The following is an 18,093-nucleotide window of genomic DNA, read 5'->3' on the forward strand; positions in this document are numbered from 1 at the left end:
CTTGGCGCCCGGCCGTGCGGTGCCGCTCCGTGCGTATGCGTGAGCCGGGTCCGTGTGCGGGCCGCTGCCCTCGCCTGCCCTGCGGGTTCCTGCCTGCTGCCTTCCTCCGCTCCCTCCTCCCGCTCCTGCCCCCGCTCTGCCGCGGCCTCTTTTGTTGTGCGGTGCCGGGCATGTGCCCGCGGCCGGCGGGCGCAGGGACGGGCAGGGGCGCGGCGCGGAACCCGCCGCGGGTGTGTTCCCCCCTCCCGACTGTCGGTGTTGACATTAAATCCGGGATCTCTTCTGCCAATGTAAACCCGGGCCAGGTGGGTTTACGCTGTTTGTCGTGAAAAGTTAAGCTTGTTCCTAAACATGCCCTGATCTTGCCCTTTCCTGCCCGTGGAGAAGGAAGTGTTGCCTCGCAGGCTGCGGCGGGTTCTGTGACAAGATGTTTTCGGAGCACCTTGTGAGCCTGTGTTTCTCTGTCGTTGCGGCCAGCTTGGCTCCCAGATGGCCAATTCCCTGAACGGCCGGAACCCACGCAAGGGACGGATCTTGGGCTTCATCGATGCCATTCAGGATGCTGTGGGCCCCCCCAAGCAGGCAGCTGCCGACCGCAGGACTGTGGAGAAGACCTGGAAGCTTATGGACAAAGTGGTGGGTGTCTCTGTGCGTCCGTGTATGCACACAGTGAAGAGTAGGTAGGGCAATTTAAATAGGTACAGAGGGGCAAACAGCTTCTTCCTGCAGCTCTTGAGTGCTGTGCTGCATGTGCCTCGAGAGGTTAGGGGACTTGTGTTTTAGGTTATTTAAGCATCATTTGTCTTTTTTTTTTTTTTCCTTTCCAGTGGCCTCTGGCTATGTGTTTTTTAATCTTGGTTTGTGGAAGGAAAACAAATGTATGTGTTTGCCTTAGGCTATTGTTATTTTCAGATCCTTTAAAATGACTCAAAGTTGTAGAGCTGTCCTAACCAAAAGCTGCTTAACTTAGAATTTCAATCACATATTCTGTGTGTTTCGTGTTGTATCACACTGTTGGTCTGCAAACAAGACCCCTGAATTATTAAACTGTAGTTAAGCTAATTGTCCTGTGAGATATGTTGGTGATGGCAACATAGATGTGTTTGTGCTTTTAGGAATGTGCGTGGGGACTGGGGGATGTCACTCTTGTCAGTTTAGTAAACAGATTAGTATGACATGCCTAACTTCTAAACTATGTGTTCTGCATTTTAATGACTTATAAGTACATCTACTATTAATTTTGAAACTAGAAATGTACTGTACTGAACTCGGTTTTTAGGAAGTGGGGGGATAGGCTTTAGATTTTTAGCTCTTATGCTTCCCCTCACCAGCCTGATACATTTTGTTTAGTATTCTTTGAAATGACAGCTTGTATCATGATTGATTATCTAGGAGAGTGCCTTACCAGTGATAAGAGTTTGATTGTAACATGGCTTGCTGTTCAGGAGAGGCAGGCACTCTGCTTTGCACAGGGGGTGATACTTAAAAGCTTCTTCTTGAAACTGCTGAGCAGTGAGGATTACTACCTATTGGCCTTGGGTCTGTATGGTGCTACAGTTACCATTTTTTAACTCTGTGTTTCCCTGGGATTTAGTGCAACTCTTTGGTTTTCTTGTAGCTCTTGTGAAAATAGATGTTCAACATGTCTTCACTTTCATAATTAGTTGTACTGGCAGGGGGGAGGCTATTTCATGTAACATACCTTTTCAAGCGTTAAAGTATTTTTAAGTCCTTGTAGGCTCTTTCTTGATGCTCCAAGAATAGTATCCGTATTTCCACTGTGTTTGCTGATAGCAATTATAAACTGAAACCCCAGCTTTCATAAAAATGGTTATTATCACAAAGACTTTGTTGACATTTTCCTGTCAATGGTCAGGTTGCTGTGAACAGCGATTTCTCTTGTACTAAACTGCAAGTATAAATACTCAGAAGTAGGTACTCTTCTTCAATAGGAGGAGGTTTTCAGCTTGGAAACTAGGAATCTGGTTTGTTGTTGAAACCACGTGGGGAATGCAGGGCTCTGATTTCCCCTTGTCAAACCTTTGACAGATCTGTATAGTAAGGTTATACCCTGATTTGTTTGTATAACCACAGTTACCAGAAAGACTTTATCTCAGTTCTTAGACTTCTGGATTGTTTTCATTCATCCAATACAGGATAGCTGTATTTGTCACAGCCCATCAGAGCAGCCAGGAAGGCCTGTTTGGTAGAAGTCACTGGAAAGGCTGGCCATTGTGCTGTGCTTCCTTTTTCATTTTACTGGATAAGCGTCCTCAATTTGGATCTTTAATGTATCCTCTTTAAGCTGCTTTCAGTTAATCAAATTTTATATCCAAATTGTATTAAAGTATACCAGACAGCATGATGTCATAGTGTGACAATACTCTAGCTTGTTGGTTGAGTTTTTAGCATTTGGTACTTGTAGTGAAGGGATGTGTTTGAGTAAATTTAATATGCTGGCAAACAAATTTAAATCTCATAGCCTTGTCTGGCAATAGGCACAGGAAGGTCATTTTTTTCCTCCACCTAGATCAAACCCAGGGATTAAAATCAGAAATAGAAACCTGCTCGATCAACCGTTGTTTTAAATCCCATTTCTGGAGTGTGTCCTATGACTGATTTCGGTGGTGGTTCACAGATCAAATTAATACCTAGTGAAGGCAGTAGCTCTGCCAAGTCAGTGGGATGCTACCCATAGTAAGGTTGTGGCTTGGAGGCCTATTTTGCTTGTTGCAATAACAGCTATTATGCTTGTTTATTCATTAGCTATTGTAGCTGTGATAACCATCTTATTGCTTTAGTAAGGTAGCTGAAATTTTCCCCCATTCTAATGATGGTGAGAAAGTGAATAATGGAAACAAAGCAAAGCTTTCTTCTTGACCAAACACTGAAAAAAGAGCAGCCTTAAAAACTAGTGGCAGAGCTCAATTTCTGGTTTGCATTTTTTCTTTTTGAAAATTGCCATCTTCTACCTTTCCTTAATTTCTTTCTGTAATTTTTTCCTTTGGCAGATGAGGTTTGTCTGCATCAATTATTTGTTTGCAATAATAAGGGATTAACCAATAGTTACAAACATTCCTACCCTTAGGAACTGTACTATGAGGGTGGTTTTGTGGTATATGCAAAAATTCTGTCTACCTAGACACCATGCAAACTTCCTTGTGTAGAATTGGCTGTGTGTCCTGCTTTCAAATTGTTCAGATTTCATGATAATGTGAGTTTTCTGTGGGCTGATACTTTAGGTTAGAATAGGCAGAATATTGCATTTCTGTTTGGGTGCTTTCTCTTTAAACTTTTATTATCAGTCTGAAAATAATAATGGATATTGAAAAATAGTTATTTAGCAGGACAGAATGTTGGAATAGTTCTCCTGCTTAGAGCCTTGTTTGTAAAAGTTGCCATAAGCAACATTCTTGCAGGGAATAAAAAATAATCTGCATGTAGATAATCAGTGAATGTAAATTGCTATCTGTCTACATATCTTTCCTTTTTATACTTCATACACTTGGATCTATACTTTTGTGGTTTATTGGTTTGCCTTATGTGAATTTACAATACTAACTGCATTATTAAAGGGAAAGCAACATTAGCATCAATGTCAAGGTTCTCTACTGCTTTTCTCCTGGGTAAGCAGTAGCTTTATTGTTAAGAAACAAAAATACTTCAGTTCCTGTGCAATACAAAAGATAATATTTCTTTTATGGTTTAGAAAGCTAGCCTTTCTTTGCAATGCTTGCTTTGTATAAGAAAATTGATCATATATCTCTAGAAAGTTGATCATATATCTCTGGACTTACAGGAAGCAAATTACTGTTTTTAAAACATGATCTATATTTTAGAGAGTTTGTATCCTGTAAATAAATGAAAAATGATTGTTGTTAACAAATGACTCAGGTTTTCCTTTAAACTGTGTATAAATTACATGAGGGGTTTTTTTTCTGAGATTATAAACCTAATGGCTTTTAAAACCTAGACCCTTAGCCATGTGTTACTATTAGAGAAAAATGCTGTGTTGAAACTGGCTTTGGGAGAGAATTACTACTATGTAAACATCAGAATAGTTAGGTCAGTTGACTGGGCTATTTAGAGTTGTCAGTACTATTTTTTCACACTCCACTCTTGTGGGATTCAAGCTGATAAAACTGTGGCACATTCTGAAGGGGATTTTTTAAAACAGGTATATATTTCATCAACCTTTAATCACTTTTCATTTCTCCTATGCATTGGTCCTGAAAATAATTAAATTTACTACTATGAGGATTAACAGTATTGCCTAAACTATTTGGGTGTGCTGTCATGGCCCACCAGTTGCTTGACTCTGACTGTATAAATGGGGATGGCATTGATTTACTATGTAGTAATTACTTAAGAGCAAACTAGAGTGCTTACACTATCGACTTAGTGAGTTAAAGCTGTGTTACCTCTGCAGCTTAGTATTGTGGTTTTTCTTTAAATTAACATCTGTCAGCATCTGAGTATACAGAGCATGGTAGCTGAAACTATGCATGCATTGGCTATGCTTTGCAAAACTTCATGTAATTGATTCTATGGTCAAAGTTGGTAAGAAATCTTATGTCCTGTGTATGCTGTTTATGGAAGAAGAATATGAAATTAAACAGAGAAACAGAAGCTTCTCTCTTTCTAATTGGAAGAAAGTAAAATTGCTGTCCAAAGTCAACCGTCCTTGTGTGTCTGTGGCATCAGCATTCTTATTGTTTATTCTTCCACTATGGAAACATATGGCTCAGTTGCAGTGTGGTAGCTGTTGAACAAGCACTTACTGTATTCTCAGGCAAAAAAGATTGGTGTTTAGGTCACCTCTACTTCTATTCCGATGAGAGCTTTTATTCTATGGAAAATGAAATGCATTGTAGTTCAGGTAACTTCAGGCAGGAGGAAATCTGTGTCAAAGAAGTATAATGTTCAAACTTGGGCTGTCTTCCTTATTAGGTCTTCCTGATTAAGTTTTTCAGAATTCATTGTTAATTGCATTGGATGTTGTGGATTGCTGGAGAATTGTTATGGTATCTTAACTGCAGAGCTACCACTATGCTGTTTCTGATATGTCAAGGCGTTTCCTAATTCTTTGTCTATTTTGTGCAGGATGGCAGAAGGTGCTCATTCAGCTGGGCAGTTTGGAGGTGTAGTTTTGGAAGTTTGTGAGCACTAATGCTCCATCTGACCTATTCACTGCAGCTGAAAACAGTGTTTAGTGGATGTACTACTCATCAGATACTTACTCTGTTTTAGCTGAGTGACTTCCCTTGTATTGTCCTTGACTAGCCTTAGGTGTTTGAACAGATTGTGTTAAGGCTGCTATACTTTGCATGAACAAGGGTTCTTTTGTCAAATGAGGCAAGGGCTTTCAACTTTGCTTTAAAAAGTGAATAGAAGATAGTTTTTAGCAAGAAGTTACTTGTCTATGTGCAGTAGGCCTCCACTACTGTCATCTCTGATGATGCTATGAAATTATGCCTTATAATTTAAGTCAAATATTTTCAAGAGTGTTATAAGTAGTGGTATTTATTTTATTTATTCAATTATTATTATTTTGGTTAGGGGTGGGCAAAGAGAAGAGTGGAAAGGGGGTTAATGTTTTTTTCTGCCAAGAAACTAAAGTTAATTTGTCTGGAAGCTCCAGAATTAACTGTTTCAAAATCAGTTTCTGGTAGTTTAAGGTATTGCCTCAGTTTTCAGAGTTGCGTGCCTATTGTTTCTGGGATTTTGGATTAAGTACTTAGATTTTCCTGAATGTGAGCTAGTGAAAGGAGCTTAATTTTGTCTCAGTTTGCCTCAGTAAGAGATATTTTTTACTAACTTGCTTACTGCTTTTCATTTTTTACCACTGAGTGCTTGCTAAATATATACATGCTTACTTCCAGTCATAACAATACAAAAATCACACAGTGATATGATTCATGTCCGCTCCTAATATGTTGGTGAGAGTTGCCTTGTAAAGTGCAATATAGAGCTCTTTATTTTAGGGGTGTTGGGGTTTTTTTTTTTGTGTTTGTTTGTTTTGAGTTCTGTTTTCATTTGAAGAAAAGTCTTGGCAAATCTTTTGCGTCAGCAGGTGTCATTTCTTATTGCTTACTTTTAATTGTGAACTGCTGTGGTATGTGTCAGGACATCCTGACTGGAAACCATATGGTTTACCAACCATCTCCTTACAGACTTACTTCCTTTGAAGCCTTGTGCACTCTGTGAAGTGAAGGAAACCCTATACTACTTCAGTGGGTCACTGATTTGAGCGTAATATTAGGGGGTTTTTTTATTATAATGTGTAAAACTGATGAAGGTGTTGAAGAATTTGTGTGTGGCTTTCTTAAAAGCTTGTTCTAAAATGGAAGGTTCTGGTAATGTGCTGTATTTATCTCTCCAAATTCAGCAGAAAGTGAAGTCTTGTAAACTATCTTTAATGATTGAGACTGAAGAAAGCTTTCTAGAACTTCTGAAAGAGAAAATTGTTCTTCCTTATAACTGGATTTTTTTTTTATATATAGCTGTATAGACTGGCTGTTGAAAACTCAGCAACCATAAGCAAATCGCTTTTTATTGTTTTAGTATTTTAATGGTATTTCTAATATGTATGAAATAACTTATATTCTGCTTGGGTACTTGTGATCGAAAAGATAGACTTCACAAAGATAATTCGTTGTTCATGAGATTTAAGTTATGGTAAATATGTAATTCAGAATGATTGCAGCTTCTCTGCTTGTGGTCTGCTCTGATTGCTGACTTTTTTTCTCTGAACAAACATTTTGATCTTTCAGACAGGCTTTTCCCTTGTGATTGTTACTGCAGAGAGTTGTAATGCCTGGTCAGTGACAGATTTGTGTCACCTGTAGTTGGTCTTGTGAAGAACGTCAGTCTGGTTTCAAGTTTTCACTAAACCAGAAATCAGAGTGAACTCAAAGTTCAGAGGAAAAAAAATCTGGTTTTCATAAAGATTTTCACTTCTGTGTTTGGTATTCCAGCTCCTTCTTCCTCTTCTACTAAAAGAAATACATGTATGTCTCTGCATGGATGATTTTCAGGTCTAGCTACATGTGTAAGATTCCTTGCCCATGTTTCTGACATCTCCTTAGAGAATTCTATCTGTCAGCCTAACTTCAGTGCTTTCCTGATCTTGAAAGGATGCTATGATAGCCAACCTTTATTCTTTGAGAATCCTGCTTTAGATATCTCCTAACCCCAACTGAGACCCTGTTGTCCTTTTTTTAATCCTGATGACCTTACATTTATGACATAAAATATAAACAGTATTTTCAGTTTCAAAACAATTGCAGTTGTGGATTGCAGTTTCAGACTTCATTACTGGTCAAGAGATGATCAAATATCTTTATGCTTTAGATTTTTTTCTTTTTTCCCCTTCCAGCTTGTTCTCAATTTGAAGGAATTCCTTTGTAAGCCATTAAATTATTTGAGAGCTTGCTGTGGAACTTTGCAGTTTGTGCCTAGAAATACGAAACTGCTGGTGTTCTGCCTCTGAACTACTCTTCAGCATGTTGAACAGCTCGTGTATTCATATTTGCCTGCTTCTGGTTTTTTTTCTTTTTTTTTAATCCTACTGAGATGTAAATTTCTCTGGGATGAGGATTGTTCTACAACACATCAGAAGGCTTCCTGATATATTACTTGGTCTAAAAGTTGAAAGAATAATAGAAATTACTAAAATAACAATCAGTGAAATGAGGAGAGCTGTTGCAAATATCATGTTTTAAATACTGTTTTGAATGGTGCTAGACTTTTTAAAAACTTCTTAGAGTGGACAAAAGTCAAGCACTGTCTCTGGTTTTCTGGCTGTGACCCCCTGTTACCTCAGTCTAATTGCCTGTGTTCTAATGTTCTTGCACTGTACGTTTCAGACACAAACTGTTACCTGTTTGTTTTGCTGTTTGGGGTGCATGAAGGTCCATTAGTGGCAGCAATCTTAAGGCAGTGAATTTATTGATGGTGTAGATATAGAAATCACAGGAGAGGTGATAGAGCTTTGATTTTAGAGAGGTGAGTATTACAGGATACAGATTTGTTCCTCTCTCACCCAGAAAAGCTAAAGGATGCACATTTTTTTCAAGTTGATAGATTAGTAGGAGTAGGAATCTACTCTCAGCAGTATTAAGATGTTTTTATAACCTCATTAGTTACCTCAAAAGAATGTCAAAGTCACTAATATATAATGTGGCAATCTCCAAATGATGCCTATAAAACTTTTATACCACATGGTCTTAATTTTTTCATAAGTGTTTGCATATGTACAGCTGCACACGTATCTAGAATGTGTCCCTATGCAGTGTTTTAGCTGAGCTTGAATAGCTCAGTGCAAAAGCAGCCAAAAACTACCTGTTAGTTTTAGTCTCTTCTTTCTAGAACAGAATATTACAGAACAAACTATCAAAAAACTTAGATAGCCAGGGACAGTTCTAATTTTGTTATGTTAGGGATGTGTCGGAAACAAAGAGAACCTTTCTCTTCCAGCAACATTTCCAGTGGAAACTAGATTCAAATAAAGGTATTCTATTAGTCTGAACTTATTATTTGTGCCATTTTTGATCACAGGGATTCCAAGTTCAATGAAATGTTTTCTTCTCTTTGGTTTAAGTGGCAAAGTTTTAGTAGTGAAGGGACTAGAGGGGTAGTTTTGCTGAGGCACTGCCAGAAGCTTTCCCCAAGGCTCCAAGATGGACCTGCTACTGGCCAAGGCCAATCCCATTTGCAATAGTGGTGCCTCTGGAGCAATGTCTTAAGGAATGGGGGAGAAAAGCTACTGTGGAGAAGCAAATTGCAGCCAGGGGAGAGGGGAGTGAGAAAAAAATGTGAGAAAAAAACTCTGCAGCCACGCAGCTCAGTGAAGGAGAGTGAAGTGTTCTGGGTGCTGGAGCAGAGATTCCCTTGCAGTCCATGGTGAAGATCATGCAGGTCCACAGTGAAGCTGATGTTCCCTGTAAGCCATGGAGGACTCCATTCTGGAGCAGGCTGATGCTTGAAGGAGGCTGTGATACCATAAGGAACCTGTGCTAGAACAGGCCTCTGGCAGGACCTGTGTTCCCATGGAGAGAGGAGCCCATAACATAGGAGAAGGTTCCTGGCAGGACTTGTGACCCTGCAGAGGACCCATGCTGGAGCAGCTGATTCCTGAAGGACTGTACCCTGTGGAGGGGATATGTTCTAGAGGAGTTCATGAAGAATTGTGGTCCATGAGAAAGATTCACACTGGGGACCTTCAAAAATGACTGTCTCCTGTGGGAGGTACCCCTGTCTGGAGCAAGAGAAAAGTGTGAGGAGTTCTCCCGCTGAGGTGGGAGGAGTGGCAGAGACAAAGCGTAATGAACTGACCACAGCCCCCATTCATCATCCCCCGTGCTACTGCGAGGGGGGAGGTAGAGTGGAAAATAAAATTAGGCCCAGGAAGGAGTGGTGGGTGGAATGTATTTTTAAGTGTTTAATGTGTTTTAATGGGTTTTATATTCTTGTTACCCTACTCTGATTTGATTGCTAATTAAATGTATTAAGCTCCCCAAGTCGAGGCGAAATACCTTAATATCAAGTACCTGTGACAGTGTTTGATGAATGGCTCTCTCCTCATAGTTGTCTTGACCTCTGAGTCTTTTGTTATGGGTAGGGGAATGAGAAAGAGGCTTTGGTGGGCACCTCCTCATCCAGCCAAAAGCAAAGCACTGAACTTCTATTCCAGCCAGGAGCTGGAAAACTATGAACTTATGATATTTTTGTATCTGTTTTTGAGCGACCTAAAGTCTGTCTCTTGTAGGTAATAACTTTTGAACCACTGTCACAGTTCAGACCATTTTCTTATGTGCAGGGAATTTCAAAATTCCATAGGGTCTTAGAGGCTATATTGTTGGATAAAGAGACCCAGCAGATGACAAATTAATTTATGTGAGCTCTTAGTAGATACTTAAACACCTGTAGCTAAGTTAACCTGCAGCAAACAGATCTGTATGATACTGCTCTTGGCATTTGTTGCATGCTGTGTTTTGATATGCTCCTTAGCATAGATTAGGACAGGAAAATATGTACTTTAAGGGCAAACCCACAAAATATGTAGGTAGGCTTATTTGCTTTTTATAGCTGTGACAAGACTAAAATTTTACCTCTTTTGACATTAGAGACTATGTTGGAATTTCATGTTGGACTATAAATGAAGTAGGATTTCATTATTTGGAACTCGAGGTTAGAGAAGTATGTTATACCTGATAAATTTGAAAATATCAGATCTGTTTTTGTCTCAATGGATTTCTTGTCTTTTTATGTTCTCTTGTTTTTCCTTATAGGTAAGATTGTGCCAAAACCCAAAGCTTCAACTCAAAAACAGCCCACCTTATATACTTGACATTCTACCTGATACTTATCAACATTTGCGACTTATACTGAGCAAGTATGATGATAACCAGAAACTAGCACAACTCAGTGAGAATGAGTATTTTAAAATCTACATTGACAGTCTTATGAAGAAATCAAAACGGGCCATAAGACTCTTTAAAGAAGGAAAGGAAAGAATGTATGAAGAGCAGTCACAGGACAGGTAAGTGAAATACTTAAATATGAAGTATATCATCTGGTCTGTCTGTGTTCTTAACACTGTTTGCAGTCATTGTGTTTTTTGACATTTTTAATTATTCAAAGAGCAGAAATATTTATTGCTTGGATTCATCGACCCTGCAGGTCAATCAGTAATTTGCTGGATTTGTTTCACTGTATGCTCTTATCTGTCACTTTGTGACCTTTAAAACCAAGTGCACTTCCTTCATAAAACATTCATTTCATTGTAATTACTTATTCACAGGGCTTACAGTATGTAGTTTTTCCTGGGATAGAGAGAGTGACTGTTAACTTGGATTGAATTTGACCTCCCTCCTTACCATAGCTCTTTAAACTCTGGGAGCCAGGATGGATATTGAATCAGAGTTTTCACAAGTGATGGAATGAAGAATAACAATATTCACACTTTTCAGATATTGTTTGATTTTATGGTAAGGTAATGATAATGTTAATTTCCTGCTGTGAAATGAAAGAATCCTAATGGATTCTTGATTTACAGTGGTTCAGTTTTAATAAAAGGAATTAATGTCCACTTTATCTGCACTCTTGGTGGTAACTGAGGAGGTTTTTAATATTTAATTTGATTACCTAATGTTTAAAAAATATTTCAGGAAATTCTGTGCAAGATCTGCAATCTTGTTTTGGGAAGAAGGGGATATAACACTATTGAGGCCATTAGTCTTTGCCTTGTGTGGTATTACTGTAAATCTATTCAAATGAAAGAGATGATGCTCTTTCCAAAGTCTCCCCTTTTTAAAGGAGATAGTGGGGAATGAGATGTCAGGCGAATGGTGGATTGGATTCCTGCTCTTCTCTCTGCATTTGAACTCTGAGGCAGGCAGTGTAGTTTTAGAGCTGGTGAAATTGTTGGTAGGAGCAGTGAAATGTCTACGTTCTTGTAAATGTCACTGCTGTTATATTTGAATCATACATTTGTTCCTTCCAGATCTTTGGCAAAGATTATAGCTACTCAGTCTACTGTGGTAGTCTTTTGGTCTTGGTAAGGTGTCTGAAATTTGCTTGATATCTAAGAACTTTTTTCTTAAAGAACATCGAGATTGTCCAGGTGTGAATATACTTAGGCAAAAACGCTCCAAGAGTGTTAAAGTGTTTTAGTGAGCACTAAAGGTTTTGATGGAAGAATGTTTTTTTTGTGTTTGAATTTCTAAGTGTATAAAGCAATTTTTTCACTGTAGATGCATTCTTACCACAACTCCTGAGAGAGTTGTTCATCACTGAGCCTATGGCTGCTTGTTTTAGGCATCCCATTTGGTGTATGTACAGAAGTCGTTGTGTTTCAAAGGACATATGAGCTTGTTAGGACAAGTGAAAATTGATAGAAGTAGTTGGATTATATAAAAAGGTTTTAATTTGACTTACCTGTGTTGTATGAAAGCCTAATCTAGTTACAGGTTTGCTTAAAATTAGCAAAAATAAAAGCCAATTTCAGTGTCACTTTTTCAAAATACTTGCTATAAGCTCTGTACAGTCATTCAGGCGGTATATTAATAACTGTCTAGTTGCTAGAGTTGTTTTTTTTCCAGTTACCCATTTCATTTCCCGCATTAGGGTAACAGGGATGATATAAGGATGTCTTCAGTGAAGCACAGAATTTTTGAAGAAGGTATAGTTAGCGTATTTACTGTCTATTTAGGCCATTCTAGTGAGATGATTGGAGAGGAGGGGTTGGAAAACAAATCATACTGATGAAGTACACTGAATCCCAATAACTATTTCAGCCTTTTAAAATTAGTGTTTGAGAAGGTGACAGCTATCGTATTTTGCTTAACTGAAGAAGCTCAGAGCTTGAGAAAAGGAGCAGAATAGAAATGCTTTTCTTGTATTCAAATTGTTAGTTGTCTTTCCTATACGAATTGCATTCTGTCAGAATGCTTAAACAAAAAAAAAATGTAAGCATTGCTTCTTTAGATCATGACCCATGTCATTCCAAGTAAAAGCCTGTATCTTTATGATTTCAGTGCATCCTCTTTCATCTACTGGTGATGCTTAATCTGTATGTGTGTCCTAGTTTTAAGTTGAATGAAGGTGTACTTGTTTGCTGAGCCATATGACTAAGTATCTGACGCCTACTAAGCAGTGCTTTAATATATTTGATCATACTAATTATTGGTAACTTAGCAAAAGCAGTTTTTAATGTGTTTATCTTCTTTGCTTCCAAATATGCTTGCATTAACCTTATTTGTGAGCATTATAATGTAATTGTAGCAGTGATAATTTAAAGATTGTATTTTTGAAGATGCTTCTAAAATGGCTGTCGAAGTAGCACTAGCAATCTGTAGCAGAAATATTGATAGTCAATTTTAAAAAAAAGTAAGGCAAATGTTGGCAGCTGGACAGTTTCTGTGGTTTTTCATTCTTCTTCTGTTTTGGTTTCTGGGTAAAAGAGCATCATGGAAAAGAGAAAAGCTTCATTCATCATAAATTTGATTGATATAATTTTAACCTGTTAGCATTATCGACTAATCTTCATTTCTGTAGTAATGGTACATTTAGGAACCAGTGCCAATATATGTGTAATTTTATTTGTGTAATGACACAAAAATTCCTCTGTTGTGAATAATTGATAATTTATCATAAATTTTATTTTTCTAAGATCCTGTAAATGAATTTTAGTTTTCAAGGGTCCTGTGGGTTAGAGAAGAAACAAGTTAGAGAAGCAGCACTAATGCAGTGTAAGCTTCTGTGTTAGCCACTTATACATAGTCTGACTGGCACAGTATTGTTTCCATATCAAAGACATATGATAGCAATTTAAGAGTAGTTGGTGCTGTCATTCTGTACTCTCTTTGATAAATCTTGCTAGGAAGAGAAAATAGGTTTTGCAGGTTTGTTTCTTGTGCTTAACTGCATCTATTTTCTGAGTATGGTGTCTTCTACAAAGTTGTCTTTTCAGTCTTCTTGCTTCATGATGTAAAAGATGTCCATTAAGTTCTGTAAACTCTACTAGATATAGGCTGCACAGAAGTCTTTCTATGAATCAAGTAATTTTACTTTTTGTCACAGATTTTACTTTTTAAAAGATTATTAATGCATGTGTATTAGAATTACTGGTTCAGGCTCATCTACTCTTAAAAGGCTTTTTGTGTCTTTGAGGGTTTGGGGTTGTCTTTTATTTTTTTTTTTTGTTGCTTTTCTTTGCACCCTTTGTTTATTGGGAAGTAAGCTAAAGCTGGAAAGCATCATTTTTGTGAAGTGCAAACTTCCTTCCCTTTTGCTGTATTCCAGAATTAGGCATTCAGAAAAAATAAAAGCTGAGTAGAATGGCAGTTTTTGAGACAAATGTGTTATCCAGGTGTAGAAATAATCAAGCACGTAAGTTATAATAAGAAGACTATAGGAGGAAAAAGTGGCCGTGGGGAGATTACATTTGGATTCATTCAAGGTGCTGGACATAGTCTTCACTTCTTACTAACAGAGACAAGTGGGAGGCTTCCTGTCATTTCCTGTAAATCATATCCTTAGAAGAATGTCTTTAAATTGAACTTATTCTCTGACTTAATATTTCTTGCCTTCTGCCTTTATATGAAGAGAGGCAGGAAAGTATAAAACCAGAGTGTGTACTTATTTTTAATAGTATTTTAGAATGCTCTTTGGTTCAGCCAAAATTGGTTGGCTGTTTGTTCTAAAGTGGTATTCCAGAAGTGGAAGGTGGATATTTCTTAAGTAGTGGATGGTACAGATGAAGATGTCAAGAGGAGACCTGTGGTGGTTTTGTGGTCAGTGTAGGAAGGTGTGCATGAAGGAAATGTCAGAGTCAAGGAAGTCCTTCAAAGTAATCACAAAGCCACTTCTGTTTCTGTCTAGAAAGTCTTATTAAATTCTCTTGTGCATCTGGCCATTTGGTGTCTTGAATCAAATTATGTGTTTCTATATTGTACAGCTTGTTTAAATGTTGGTGCAGGATTCTTATAGTCTATTAAGTCTTCTAAGGAGATCTTGTACATGCAATTCAAATAATCGATCGAGTTCTTTGTTACTGTTCATGTTGATTACTGGGTTTATAGAGTATTCAGTTTCTTTTCCTTAAATCTGCGTTGACAGCTGTGATCAGTTATGGTTCTTGGATCAAGTCTTTTAACTGGCACATTAAAGTACACAACATCCTTTCTGCCACAGAAATTTCTCACCTATTTCTCCTTATCCTGAAAGTACAGACTTGGTAAGAGGTTAAAATAGTATCAGGATGGGTGTCAGGTATGCCAGCTGTAATGCAGTAGCCCCTTGTGTACTTCTGTCCTGGGGTTAGTGTGAGGTAATTTACCCTGCTTTCTTGAATTGCCTCCACTTATATCACGACCTTGCTGTTTTATTTATAGGAATTTAGGAAGTTTATAACTTAGCTTGCCTCAACGTGTTTGTGTCTCCAGGCAGAGAAGGTTTTGTTGATTGTGGGACAGATCAGGAACAGTAAAGTTTTAATTCAGGATGATTTTGTTTGGAGAAGTTAAGATTGTTTTGGCTGATGTTTTTTTGTTTGACAAATAGATGCACAGATTCAGAAAAGGATGTTAATAGACTTCTCATAGACCCAGTTTTGGCTTTGGGTTTATATCACATAGATAAGTTGGTAAATGTCAAAGAGAGGTTATGGGCATCCTATGATTTGTTCCGTTTTCCAAGCATATTATGTAGTATTTGGTCTCCAGTAAATTCTGGGCTAAGCTACACATACCATCAATCTGATGCTTAACATGGTATGTAAACCCCTAAACTTAAACTGTCTCAATACATTTTAGAAGTATAATATATTGACTGTGTAATCTTGCTGAAGCTGAGAGAAAGGAATCTAGTATTTGTTTTTTCCCTTGTATTTATTTACTTGTATTTCTAGATGATTCCTTTACTAGATTTTTAGTAAAAGAAGTTGCCTTACTTTGCTTGAAAATCTTCTGGGGTGTTGGCCCATTGCTCCTGTGTGTCCCTAGAAAAAGGAGGGCACTTTCTCTTTCAATGTATAATGTATGATAAGGTAATTGAGAATGGAACTTGGCTACAATAAATAGCCTCTAACAAAATGGCTTCTGAGGAAAAGTGAGTGCATAACTGATTAGATGGGGTTGCATGGGAGGAGGAAATGCAATTAATTTTTTTTTTTTTTAGCTTTTATGTTATGGTGAGAATTTCCACCCTCTTCTCCCCTCCTGTTCCTTAGATGTGATGCAAAACCAGATGTAAACCAAACAGCTTTAATAAAGCATTTTGTGTACCTGACCCACATGAGTGGTTGAGTTTCAGTGCAGATTTGGTGGAGCACAAGCTGTTTGCTATTTTTGGTTATAGTTTAAATTAAAAAAGGAATGTTACACAAACACACTTTTCAGACAAAGAAACTCTTGTTGCAGAGGGCAGGTGAGAATGTGTGGAGGTTACAAATGGTCGGGCAGTATTATGACAACTTATTCTCAGCATAAATGCAAACAGGCTGTGTGACTGCAGTTGTTGTAAGACAGCATTTAAATTTTAGATTTTTTTATCATCTTCTGTGCTTGGGAGTGGGTATTGTCAAATGAGAACAAAGGAAGTATTAGTACCAGAGTTACTTAGAGGCAACTATTTATTCAGATTGCAGAGTAAGACAAGGATTTTGAAACCACAAAAAATCCTAATGAAAAAATAATGGCTTGTAAATTCTTATAATTGATTTAGATCCTTGATTCATATCTAGCTGTGTAGAGGAGAGATATGTGCACTTTGTCTTTTACTTTTTACTCTTATAAAATCAAACAGCATGTTGTATGTTAGTGAAAGGTCTCTTTCAAACATTATTTTACAAGTAATGTGGTGTTGATGGTCAGGCCTGAGTAGAGTTGAGCTGGTTATAAGGGGGTATATATATACAGTCTAATGTTCTCCTTGTTGTCTTTTGTGTTGTTATTTATGCCTTATAAAAGTGTGCATGATGCTGTTGACAAATTTTAAGGTGCCATACCATTTATACCCATTTTGGGCAGCTGTGAAAGCTCTCAAAAAGCTCAGTTAGGTGAATCAGTCCTGTAGGCTTTCTATATATTAGTTTCCTTTATGATAAAGCTAATGATAGTTCTGCTGTGAGGATCATACAAAATGACTGACAGTTTTCTACATGATTTCAGTTTGTCTTTAGAGCATAATGTAGGATGGCACAATGGGACTGGTGGAAGTGGGTGCTTTTCTGAACCTACAGTACTTTTGGTCAGAGATGTCTGGAAATACTCTATTGCAGTGAGGATACCAGCACCCATTTCTGATCTGCAACTGCTGTGTGTCTCACATCCCTTCCCCATACTTGCCTGCAGGGTCTGTATAGGGAGCAGCTGTGTGTGTGGGGGCGGACATGGTCACCAGCTATAAATAGAGCTGTGTTCTTAGGTATGGTAAAGCCCAAGTTAGCAACTCTGGGAACTTTTTGAGCAGCAGACAGCACTGACTCCTGAATTTAGCATGTAGAAAAGGAAGGCTCATGTAATGGACCTGAACATGTCTTTCGTCAATCACTTTTCTATGTGCATTTGATTTTTAGAAAATTTGGTCTCTGCTTCTCTATCTCCAGAAGTATTCTATTTTCAGTGATAAGGTATTTTTTTTAGGATGCTTTCAACACTAGCCTGCATGATGGAAGATGCTTACCATGCAAGCAGGAGCACAGAGAAAGAATATAGAAGAAAGGATCCATTTTTTCTGAAATGTACACCTAAACTTATAAGCACATTATTTTACTTTTAGGCTATAAAAAAAATGGTTTCCTTTTTCTAATCTTCTGTGGCATTGTTTTCCATTAAAAATTAGAAACATGAAAGAATAAAAGGCTGCTTTTATTCTATAAAGAGATGATAAAAAAGTTGGACATAATCACTTTCAAGTGCTACACTTGCTGTTTAGTCCATAGAAGCTCTTTGAAAGTAAAGTAAAGCCAGTTTATAAAAATAAACATGATGTAGTGGTAATTCTTTGTGCAAGGAATGCTTGATCAAAAAACCAGCCTAGAACACATGCTTGCTAGGTATCAAACCTATAGTAAAGACACTTCCACTGACCTGTAAAGAGTAAGAAATAACCTTCATCTGAAAAAAATGGCAATATATGTTTTGTTTAACACAGTTGAAGTTTTAGCTCAAAAGAAAAGTGACAGTGGGATATTGATAGAAAAGCTGATGGATGGAACGACTATATTCCATTCATTAAAATCTAGCATGCTAGGGAGTACTTCGATAGAATTTTAAAAACACTTTATGGTCATTTCACTTAAGGTTTTTTTTTCTTCCTATTCTGTTCTTTACTCCAGTATAAAGTTAATTTACTTGAATCATAGTAAAAATATCAGAGTTAATATAATTATTTAGCAACTCTTTTTTTATCAGTAGCTGCATGTTTGCAAGCTAACTGTCTTCACAGATTCTGCAATAATACCGTGCATGCTCTAGAACAAGACAAAACTTTAATATGGTTAATTTGTGTTGGAGGAACAAGGATTTGTGCTAAAAATACAGGTTTGCTGTTGTCTGCACAAAACAGTTTTGCTGATTGCAAGATGAA

At 37.6% G+C, this 18,093-nt stretch overlaps 1 protein-coding gene across 6 annotated transcripts in view; it reads left to right on the forward strand.

Moving 5' to 3' along the window:
• Positions 1-477: 477 nt before the first annotated feature.
• Positions 478-18,093, forward strand: part of CBLB (Cbl proto-oncogene B) — a 122,699-nt gene continuing 105,083 nt past the window's right edge. For 5 of the 6 annotated variants that reach the window (XM_062512137.1, XM_062512119.1, XM_062512146.1 and 2 more), the window contains exons 1-2: positions 490-636; positions 10,293-10,543. In XM_062512137.1, the coding sequence (XP_062368121.1) occupies positions 490-636; positions 10,293-10,543 (398 nt within the window). Of the gene's footprint in view, positions 637-10,292; positions 10,544-18,093 lie in introns of all 6 variants that reach the window. The other variant, XM_062512111.1, reaches the window with a different exon arrangement.

Source organism: Cinclus cinclus, chromosome 2, assembly GCF_963662255.1.
Source record: "Cinclus cinclus chromosome 2, bCinCin1.1, whole genome shotgun sequence".
Classification (NCBI taxonomy): Eukaryota; Metazoa; Chordata; class Aves; order Passeriformes; family Cinclidae; genus Cinclus; species Cinclus cinclus.